At 47.0% G+C, this 11,278-nt stretch overlaps 1 protein-coding gene across 2 annotated transcripts in view; it reads left to right on the top strand.

Annotated features, from left to right (window-relative positions):
• The first annotated feature begins 5,967 nt into the window (after positions 1-5,967).
• Positions 5,968-11,278, top strand: part of CFAP107 (cilia and flagella associated protein 107) — a 6,331-nt gene continuing 1,020 nt past the window's right edge. Inside the window, exons 1-3 of one of the 2 annotated variants that reach the window (XM_004705170.2) lie at positions 5,968-6,182; positions 7,430-7,543; positions 9,214-9,391. In XM_004705170.2, the coding sequence (XP_004705227.1) occupies positions 6,072-6,182; positions 7,430-7,543; positions 9,214-9,391 (403 nt within the window). In that variant the 5' untranslated portion in view covers positions 5,968-6,071. The remainder of the gene's footprint in view (positions 6,183-7,429; positions 7,544-9,213; positions 9,392-11,278) is intronic. The other variant, XM_030888057.2, reaches the window with a different exon arrangement.

Here is an 11,278-nt window from a genome sequence, read left to right as displayed (position 1 = left end):
GATCAGATCAGGCGCAATTCCCACTCTGTCTCCAGTGCTGTCCCCTGTAAGACTATGGGTCAGTGATGGACGTCGTGTCTCATAGTGGGGCCGGCCATATGGTCTTCTCTGTGGATTGGCTGCTCTGAGAGGGAATATCATCCTTAAGGATTTGTGGGCCAGGATGTGCTCCACTCTCTCTTCCTCCCCTTTCATTTGCTCCCATGTGCTCTGATCAGACTTGTCCCTCTCCCTGAGCTGCAACTTCAGTGCTGTCCTCTGAAATAAATTTTTCTGTAGGGAGGGTCAGGTGTCCACATAGTTGGGATTGGGGCTGCCCCTCAGACCTCTCCACTGGTTCCCTACTCCATGCCGGCATGTTGCATTCACATCTTGGAGTGCTGCCTGTCTTGATGAGCTCTTTGAATAGGATTGGATTTTTTAATGCTAATCTTGTTTCCTGCCACATTGTCAAATAATGAAGATAACACAGTAGGTGACAAAATAAGTGGCATTTGCCTTAAAGGACTTCATCAACTAAGTAAAAGTAGAACCAATGGAGTGGGAAAAAATCTTTGAAAAACCCACTACTATCGAGTTTGATTTTGACTCATAGTCACCTATAGGGTTGCCCCTTGGGGTTTTCGGGTTGTGAATATTCACAGGAGCAGAAAACTTCATCTTTCTCCCACAGAGAGACTGTTGACTTTGTGAGCGAAACCAAACCACATTCACTGCCATGACTCCTAGCGACCCATGTGGAACTCTGAAACTCAAGCGATTTACCAGAGTCGAAAATCGTTGTTCTCCCATGGAGCTGCTGGTGGTTTCTAATTGACGACCATGCAGGCCACCGGCCAATTCATAACCGATGATCCACCAGGACTCCACGCTTGCTGTGCTTTGAGCAGTGCTTGCTGAATGAAGATAAGGGGGCAACTTTGAGTTTAAATTCTGCTAATTACTTGCCAACCCTAAGATGCGATATTTTGTAACTTTCCATAGTCCTATAATGGAACGTTAAGGATTTCTGGTGGCACTGTAAGCCAAATCTATCTGACCTCAGCAATGATGCCCTGTTTTCCACATCCTCTTCTGAATCCAGCCTGAACCTCTGGCAGTGTAATGCTGAAACCATTGTTGGATGATCTTCAGCAAACATCTACTTGCATGTGATAATGATACTGTTCTATAATTTGAGCATCCTTTTGGGTCACCATTCTTTAGAATGGGTGCAAATAAGGATCTCTTCTAGTCAGCTGGCCAAGTAGCTGTTTTCCAAATTTCCTGGCATAGATGAGTGAGTGCTTTCATGATTCATCAGCCTTTTGAAATATTTCAATGAATATTCCGTCAATTTCTGGAGCCTTGTTTTTGGCTAATGCTTTCAGTATAGCTTGGACTTCTTCCTTCAGTACCACTATTAGTTATTGCTTATATGCTACCTCTTGAAATAGTTGAATGTCAACCAGTTCTTTTTGGTTCAATGACTTTTTGGAAGAGCGGGGATTCTTTCCATCCTTTTTTGATGTTTCCTACACCATTCAATATTTTACTCATAGAATCTTTCAATATTACATTCAACTAATGGATGAGATATTAAGGGGAGAAGGAATATTAAGTGAGAGTTCAAAGATCTACAGAGCTAATTCTGGATGTAGCATTCTCTTTGATGTGTGGGATAATTTCATAATCTAATTTTGTGATTTCTGCCCTGAAGGTCGTCTCTCTCCTTTCAAATTGCCATTAGGAATTTAGCCTTTCCATCACTTATTGCTCTGTTTCCTTTCAGAACATTATTTGATAACTGGTTTAAAGACCCTGCCCATGATCATTTAGCTCTTTCATATTAGTATTAGGCTTTTGAAGAAGTTAGCCTCATCATAACATGTAGACCTACAACCTTGGAAATGTAATGAGAGATATAACCCAGAAATATTACACACAATTTCAGGAGCCTCTGGCCTTGGTGAAGCTTCCAATGATCTAGTGGTCTGGAGCATGCTAACGTTCTTTTTTGAGTTTTATACGTCAATTGTGCTAGATTATGGTGCACAGTTGTTTAGTCAAACATTAGTCTACATGTTGATATGAAGCATTTACCCATGATGAACATTTACATCAGTTGACTTGAAGTAAATTATCCTCCATCATGTGGGTGGGCCTCATCCAATCAGCTGACGACCAACAGAAAAAAACTGAGGCTTATTGAGGAAAGGTTCTATCTCCAGACTTTGAATAGACATTATTCCAGAATTTCTACTGCTCCTCTACTGCCTAATGTTGGCACATGAGACTGCTGAAATATTTAGCCAGTACCCATCATGAGTTACAGGTTGTGGATCTGCCAGCCCCCAAATGATGAATCAATTCTTCATTTATTTATATAAGTATCTTACTGGTTTTATTCCCCCTAGAAAACTGTGACTAAGCCATCTTCTTAGATAAAAGACAAGACATTGCATTTGACTCCATCTAACACTAAGAAAAATGTATTTTGCCATCTGAGCCCTTTGGGACTTAAAAAAAATCATTTTATTGGGAGCTTTTGCAGATATGACAGTCCATAGTTTGGTCACATCAGGCAGTATTGTGCACTTGCTGCCAGGGTCAGTTTCAGGGCATTCTCATTCTTCTTGACCTTCTTGATATTAGCTCCCCTTTATCCTCTCCCTCCTCCCCTGCCCCCCTCCAGAATATATATATATATATCTCCAATGTGTATGGTCGCCTGCAGTTCTGTTGTTCACTCCCCTCTAGTGGGGTTGTGCAGTCATTGTTACTGTCAGCTGCCCCCCCATCTTCCCCCCTCCCTCCCGCACTCTCTGTGCTCTCTGGAAATCATAGCTCCCATTACATTTTCTGGGGTGTTATCTATGTTGGCTTGGCCATGCTATTCCAACTCATTTACTGAATATTCCCAAAGGCTCCCTGTTTTGAGTAGGACCGGGAGAAGAGAAAACTCTGTATAAGGTCTAGACTTCCATGTAAGTTACTCCACTACTTGGGCTATGTGACCAAGTGCATCTAACAGTGCTTGAAAGCATCAGAAATTGATAGGAATGGTGTATGGAGACTTTGGCAAACTCCTGCAAATAAATCACACCACAGCTCTTTAAGGATTTGGGAGCAAGGCTTTCTCATTATATTTTTGTCCAAACAGGAACCTCTTTTTAGCTTGAGAAGCCGTTTCTGATTTGCAATGAGCAAACCTGAGAAGCAGCTTCTGATTTGCAATGAGCCAACCATAAGTCATTGGAAGCTTGCACATGAGTTACTCGCGCACCAAGCTGTCTTTATCACACAAAGCCACAACTTTGGGCATGTGCAAGAGCACTCCAGAATAAAATGCAAGAGCACTCCAGAATAAAATGCAAGACTCGGCTCCAGAAGGACCTGAAGGCACGAGGCAGTCATAGGAGTAAGAACTGTGCCATGGCTTCCTCCCTTCAACCTGTATCTGTGGAATGACGGGGACTCCCAGCGATCAACAAATTAAGGAAGCAAAAATTGGAGTTTGGTGTACAAATGATTCTGCAAACTACTTTGGCACCGCAATAAAGTGCAAAGTTGCAGGAATACAATTCTAGCCAGAAATATCCTGGAATGACTGTGATGGAAGAAACAAACCCTTCCTGTGGGAAGAATGCAGACCAGTGCCCGGAAGAAGAAACAGTCATAGGCATGGATTTACTCTGATCTATTTTCAGAACGCAACACTTGACTGAATAGTCAGATAAATGACTGCAGCTGAAACTTGGTAGTAGTCTAATCATCAAGGCAATCTAGGAAAGAAGTCTGTGGATCGACCTTTCTGAAAGGATATAGAGATATGGATACTCTATGTGAATGTTCATCGAAGGGTGACGTCAGCAGAGGAGAATTTCATGACCAAGTGAAAAGATGATATTGTGTCGATTTCACTTAGTATCTCTCCCAAGCTACTGTTGCTTTACCCAAATGCACACAGCTGTGGCCAGGAAAGCCAGGGTAGAGGTTGTGGATTGCCAGGGTGACACCCGGCTGATCTAGCTAACTTGCCAACAGCAGAGATGAAAATTGAGACACTGGTATGGCACTCTTCCCCTTGGACTCTTGCCGGCCTTCTGTTGGCAAGGTGGTTACATTGGAACACTTCCATCATGGTAGACTAGGTGATCAATTTTCACTAGAATTGCTATAACTCCGATGACAACCTTTCCTTCCCTGCTTGTAATGCTTCTGTCAAAAGTAGTATCAGAATATCGTATTAAATATTACAAAATGCCTCACAGCATTACCTCTGGCCAATGAACTTCTTTCACAGCAAATTAAATATGGTAATGGGCTCATGCTCATAAAATTCACAGGCTTCAGCATTTTTATGATTGACATCATGTACTACTGTGGTACATTGGCTATATTTGGTTGCATGATTACTATTAAATCCATAGTTCACGTGTGTTGCAAAAGACCCCATGGTTTTGGCAAATGTACAGTGCGGTGTGTCCACCATTACAGTATCATCCAGCATTATTTCAGTGCCCTCTTCTACCTTTCTACCCTGCTGCCTCTTCCTGAACGGTATCAACCACTGATCTTTCTTTTATCTCTTTAATTTTACCTTTTTGAGAATGTCTTACGGTTGAAACCATATAGTATGTAGCATTTAAAATTCCTCCATGTGGAAGGGATGATATATCCAGGGTGCAGTATAGTACTGATGAAACACATAACTATGCTCTAGTTTTTAAATATTTCCTCCCCTTACTATTACAGTCTTGGTTTTGCCTCATTAATCTTGTTAGACCTCCGTATGTTCATTTATATAATTAAGATTGTTCGATGCAGGAAATCCAGGATAGATCTGTCCTTTAGAGAGAGTGGCGGGAGTGGTGATTCCTTGAGGGTGTGGGAAGGGGTTGGGTTGGGGGGAGCTGATCATTATAATGGCTGTGGCCCCACTCGGGGGGAGCGAATAACAGAGTTGTGGTGGATGGGTGCGTTGGATGTTATAAGGTACGGCAAAATAATAATAATAATAATAATAATAATAATAATAATAATAATACTGGGTCTCTGGGGGGAAGAAGGAGGGGATGGGGGTGCTGGTGTCAGGGGGTTCAGGAGGAGGGAGGATGTTTTGAGGCTGATGGTGGCGGTAATTGTACAGTTATGCTTGGTCTAATTGAATTGTGGATTGTTGTAATACCTGTGGGAGCTCCCAATAAAATGATTTTTTTAAAGAGAGAGTGACCCTTAATATAAAAGAAAAAAACAAGATAAAGATCTTCCGTGCCAAAAGACAACGGACTTTGATGGTTATGGGATTGGCAGGGAGTGAAATGGAAGGAAAGAGAAACAATAGATTAGATCAAGGTTAGATGGAAGAGTTGACCCTGGCCACCATAGTTTAATATAATTTTTGAATTATTTGAAAATTTAAAAATTAAATAATTAAAAATTTATTCAAGAGCCCTAAATATATATTTTTACACACAGATAAAATCACCATTATCTGAATAATATCCTTTGAAATATTTCAATTGTACTTCAGAGCCACATGCATATACTGAAAGGGCTCCTGAGCTGCAGTTTACCAACCCCTGAGCTAGAGGGTGGTCAGATACTAACTTGGGTGAATGTGTGTAAATAACTTCTATTGGGTCTAAACATCAGCACTCATTAAGTAATAATAGGATGGGGTCATCTCAAGTGACTCCACCAGTCAAAATGCATCCAGAGCGATGGCCCTCTTGGGGCCACAACAGGAAATCCATGGCCCGGCGGCCCCTGACATGGTGATAGTGGTGGCTGGTTTGGTTCATTTTCATAAAGTCAATTTTGTTTCTGCAGAATCAGCTGTTACCTTAAGAAGAACATCTATACTCAGCGTCTATCACCATGGAGACAGTCAACAGTAAGGAATCCATGATCCCAGTCCCTCTCCTTAGAGGCCCAAAGTGGACTCTCGGAGTTCTTTTGTCCTCAAAGTTAGCAAGGTGTCTTCTACCACTCAGGAGAGCAGCTGAAAGAAGAAAGGGGTGCCCAAACTCGGCCACACCGTCACAACCCTAGAAACGTGGAAGGGAGCTAAATCAAAGGAACCTGTCATGTTTGCCACAGCGGTGAGCCCCCAGATGCCCTCCACTCCCAGCTGGCACATCGAGCCCAAGTATTCCACCCACGTGCTCACTGGGAACTGGGTGGAAGAAAGAATGAAGGTAAGGGGAGAGGGCCGGGGAGCGAGGCTGCAGAGAGAGATCCAGCAGGGAGGGGCAGGGCTGTTGGTTTCCCCCATGGATTTCAAGCCAAGGGCCCTAGATGACTGTGCACGCATCTTGCGAGCGTGGCTCTAGGTGGTTCTCAACCTTCCTCATGCCCGGACCCTTTAATACAGGTCCTCATGTGGTGGGCACCCCCAACCATAATATTATTTTCATTGTTACTTCATCACTGTCATTTTGCTATTGTTATGAATCAGGCCACCCCTGTGAGAGGGGTCATGACCCACAGGTTGAGAGCCGCTACTCTAGGGTCTCTGGCTCCACTCAAGGGGTCAAGTACAAGCCCATCAGCCGGTGCCTAGACTCTCTTGAACATACCATCGCTGAGGTGTCAAGGATCGGCTCAACGGCAGCGAGTTGCTTTTGTGTTGTGTTGGGGGAGCTATGAAGAGTGAGCCTCAGTGGAGTGTCTGGATGTTCTTTGAGCCCAATTCCTCTGCACCTTGATTTGAAGAACTCCCATTCCCCTGCTCTGGCCCTTCCAGAACATAGCATCCACTGAGGCAGGCTTGGCTCCTCCCAGCCTTGCTGCTCCGGGTGGGCTGCTGCTCTCTGACGTGGGGTCCAAAATCCCGCCTCCCCATGTATTTCAGCTTTTCTTTTCAGAATGGAACAAGTAAGACCCTTGGCATTCCTCTGTGCTTGAAAGTCCAATGAAACAAACGTTTTCTGACCTGACCTACCTCAAGTTAAGCATCCTCACCGTGGCCTGTAGGATTGAGCCACACCTGGGTGGCCTCTTGTGTTCCCGGGAGGTGGTTAGGAAAAGACGGTGCCCGAGACTGGGTGTGGAAGTCTGGAAACACAACAGGCTCTTGTGTGGCACCATCAGCATTGACCCTTCCTCTGGTCAGGTCTGGGCTGTGGGTACTGTTCTCCCTCACCACACCTGTTGGAAGGTTGTGTAAGAAAGACAAAGGGGGAAGGATTCTGAGCAGTTCCTGCAGGCTCCTGGGGGAGACCCAGACTCCCGGGGTAACACGAGCTGGTCTCCTACACGTGTGTGCGGAGTGAAACTGGGAGACGGGCAGGATAAGGGGGTGGTAGAGAGAAGACGAGGAAGCAAACGGATGCCAACAATGAGATGTGGTAAAATGGTGCCAGTCCTGGCTCATCTGAGAAGTCCTGAGGGCAGAGTTCAGAGCATCTGAGAGAGGTTCTCTGGACTATCTGGTCTTTTCCAGTTCTCTAGAGCCACGGAGAAAACTCCCCAGAGCATTTACAGAAAGGAGTATGTCCCCTTTCCAGACCACAGACCGAATGTAATCTCCAGGTGGTACCCGAAAAGGAAAATCGAGGTAAGAGGGAGCAGTGGCCCTGAATTCCATTGGCCTCACCTAACCCACAGGATACCTGCCCACTTTTCACAGGCTCCATCTCTTAGGGCAACAGGACTCGCCCCCACCCCCACCCCCCACACCTTCTCCAGCTCAGGGGCTGCCTGTAGGATTCACCTTTCCTCATTCCTGTGATTGGTGATCCATCTGTGTTGTTATTGTTGTTGGCTGCCATTACATGACCACCTACTCTTGGCAACCCCATGCATAATGGCACAAAATGCCCCCTTATTCTGTACCATCTTCCTGGTAGGTCACAGATCAGGTTTCTATGCTTCATAGGGTTTTCGTGGGCTGATGTGTCTCCCAAACCAAGAGAAGGGATTAGAGAGTCCCTAAAGGTCTCACCTCTCTCCCCACTGAGCCCTAGGCTGAACCACTGTGCCTCCTCAGCCTTGCCCCTCGTTGGTGGGAAACCTTCCAGCTCACTGTCCCTGGCACTGCCAAGATCCTAAGGGCCACCTGGTGATATACAACTTTGGAACCCCTGTTCCAGTGTCTGCGCCCACCCCTCTGTCTCCCTCAGGCATTGTGATCTGACTGATTTATGGAACTGCCGCTTGAAATACGGGGCCCAGCTGACATCCCCTGCTCTGGACAAGGGGACAGCATGGAAATCAGCATCAGCCTCCCTTGTAAATCAGCCTGGTTCCCCAGGACCCCCTTCCAGGGCCGAAGGATTTTCTTAAGTCACTGATTCAGGCCAACGTCCCAGAGCAAGGCAGCCCCTGGCTTTCTTCTCCCTGGAAATAAGTCCCCACCAAAGAAATTCCTCCCCCAGTTAGTTCCCAGCTGAAGGAGCCGTAAATCCATCGCTGGAAAAGACAATTCATGGGGCGCTCTCTGATTCCTCCCATAGTAACCGACAGAGATGTAAGGTGTACGTGCCAGGCCTAGCATTCAATGTCTTTCTCTCCCCTTGGAAGCCTGCTCTTAGATGGGATGAGAATTGGGGCAAATCAAAGGGCATTATTCCAGATCACAGGGGCCCCCGAGGAGCCATGGCACTGACTCCCCATCAGGCGGGGTGTTCTAATTTCCCTTTCAATGTGTCGCCAGACCTCTTGTCGTTTGGTGCCATCGAGTCGGGTCCAGCTCACAGCGACTCATGCACAACAGCATGAAAGGCTACCGGTCCTGGGCCCTCCTCCCACTATTCTTAGGTTTGAGGCTCTTGTTCCAGCCGCTGGTCGGTCCATCTTGTCGAGCATGTTCTTTTTTGCTATCTCTCTACTCACCACGATGTCCTGCTTCAGGGCCTGCTTCCTCCTGACAATAGGTCCCAAATATGTAAGAGGAAAGCTTGCCATCCTTGCCTCTAAGGAGGCAAGAATCCTGCACATATTTCTTCTAAATCAGAGCTCTTGGGAGGGATGGACCCAGCATTACGAGAGGGATCTTACAGAAAACTACTGGGACACGAATTCTTGCCGGAGTGGGATGAGCAAGTGTGCCCCCATCGATAGGCCCAAGAACTCAGGGAGCCACTCTGCCCAGCACCACCACATACCACCCCTCCCCTCCCTACCCCTACCCCGTTCCCCCCACCGTCTAGCACTGCCAGCAGCTTCCACTGCTAGTGGGCTTCCTTGCTTTGATCAGTGATGTACCCAATGTGTCTGTTCTTCCAGGGTCTCCCATACAAACACTTGATCACGCACCACCAGGAGCCAATGGACCACTATCTTATCAGCACCTACGACGACCATTACAACAGGCATAACTATAACCCTAGTCTGTCCCCACAGCGCACCTGGAATCGACAAAAGTTGCTGTGGCTACCAGAGAAGACAGACCTTCCCCTTCTGGGTACGTTTTTGATCAGTCTTTTCTCCTGTGATGGACTATGCAGGGCCCAGGATGCTCAGGGCTGGAGGACCAGAGATGGACCCCCTTGGGCCAACTCCTTCTTGACCACGCATGGGTGGCCCTGGGCTCTGAGAGAGTACTGGAACGGGATTCCAGGGGAAGAAATCCTGTTTCCTGCAGGTCTTCCCCCTTCTCTTTCCCCACACCACCAGGGACTCACGTGGTGGCCTAAGGTGCCAGCTGCAGCCCGTTTACCTGGTGTTCAGGCGGTAGAAAACCACAGCACGGCACACCCCAGAACCATCCATCCCACAAATGCCAATGCAGCACAGTTTTCAGTGCAGCTTCCTGACAAAGACAGATTCAAGAGAAAAGTCTAGCGACATAGTTCTGAAAAGCAGCCAGTGACAACCTAGGGAGCCCCAGTCTGATCTGCAACCAAGTACAGCGATGCTGCATGGCAGGAAGGAGCCCTGGCGGCACCATGGCTATGCATGGGGCTGCTAATAATGGGCAGTTTGAAACCATCAACTGCTCCGAAAGAAAGAGATAAGGCTGCCTGCTCCCCTAACGTCTTACAGTCTTGGAAACTCACAGGAGCAGTTCTGCCCTGTTCTATAGGGTCACGTTGAGTCAGAATTGAGTATTGATGGCAGTCAGGGTCTTTATGGTTTATAGGACAGAGTTCAACGGCCCCCATTGGGTTTCCTGGGCTATGGTCTTTATGGGAGCCAATTGCCAGCTCTTTCTTCCACTGAATGGCTAGGTGGGTTTGAACCACCAACCTTTGGATTAGCAGCTGAGCACTTAACCACTGCACTGCCAGGGCACAAATGAGAACAGAATGATTCTCATGTGCCCCACCTTGCTGTTAGGACCAGAGACACAACACAACACATGGTGAGGAATCACAGTCCTCCTATGAAGAGACCACTAATGCATAAGAGCACGTATGATCCAATAACCCAGGAGATCTAGGGTAGGGGTCTGCTTTATGCGGAGAACAGGAGAGTGGGTAGGAAGGGAGGCAGGGTCTCTGTGTCCCTCCTTTTTGTGGTATGTTACGGGGAGGCCTTAGCTGACTGAGACTCACTAAAGAGGAAGAGGAAACCACGCAGAGATTGTGGGGAGACTATTCTGTGAGCGAGAGCAAGCACAGAGGCAGGACTGGGCAGGATCAGGCTGGGGCTCACCAGCCCTAAGAAGGGGCGTGGGGCTGTGTGGCACACCAGGTGTGTGAGGCTATGGAGGGATTCATGAAAGAGGGGGCCTTGATACGTTTTACATTCCAGCTACCCCCACCATGCCAGGGACAGAGCAATGCCATGTTTTGGCATCTTTTGATGCAAAGGGATATGCAAAGGGCCAGGAAGTGAGCTGATTGTCACTTTGATGCCTTTGCAAGGCCTTCTCATCAGCATCCTGATCATAAGCCAACCCTGATCCTGTTCCTAGTGTGGTGAGCTCATTCCACAAGAGCCATCCCCAAGCCAGGTTACCAGACTGGCTTTCTGAGCCCTCCATAGCAGCACTTTGGTTCTTCCCCAGGGTCTTGTGGGGCTGGATGTTCCAGGACTCTCCAGGAAGAGCCATTTGGGACCCTGATACGACAACCTGGGTGTGTTAGTCTGGGTACTTTAGAGAAACAAATCCACCGAAACTCATGTATAAGAGAGTTTTATATAAAGGGTAAGTGCTCGTCAAGAAAACGTCCCACCAGTGGTGTGAGTGGCAAAACAGGGAGGGTAGAGGGAGAGTGGGTAGGAAAGAGGGAACCGGTTACAAGGAACTGTATGTGACCTCCTCCCTAGGGGACAGACAACAGAAAAGTGGGTGAAGGGAGACATCCGACAGGGCAAGATATGACAAAATAATTTATAAACTATC

Source organism: Echinops telfairi, unplaced genomic scaffold, assembly GCF_000313985.2.
Source record: "Echinops telfairi isolate 266 unplaced genomic scaffold, ASM31398v2 ScPeMD7_7457;HRSCAF=8495, whole genome shotgun sequence".
NCBI lineage: Eukaryota > Metazoa > Chordata > Mammalia > Afrosoricida > Tenrecidae > Echinops > Echinops telfairi.
The sequence above is the reverse complement of the archived record's forward strand: the minus strand, read 5'-3'. Positions and strand labels throughout refer to the sequence as shown.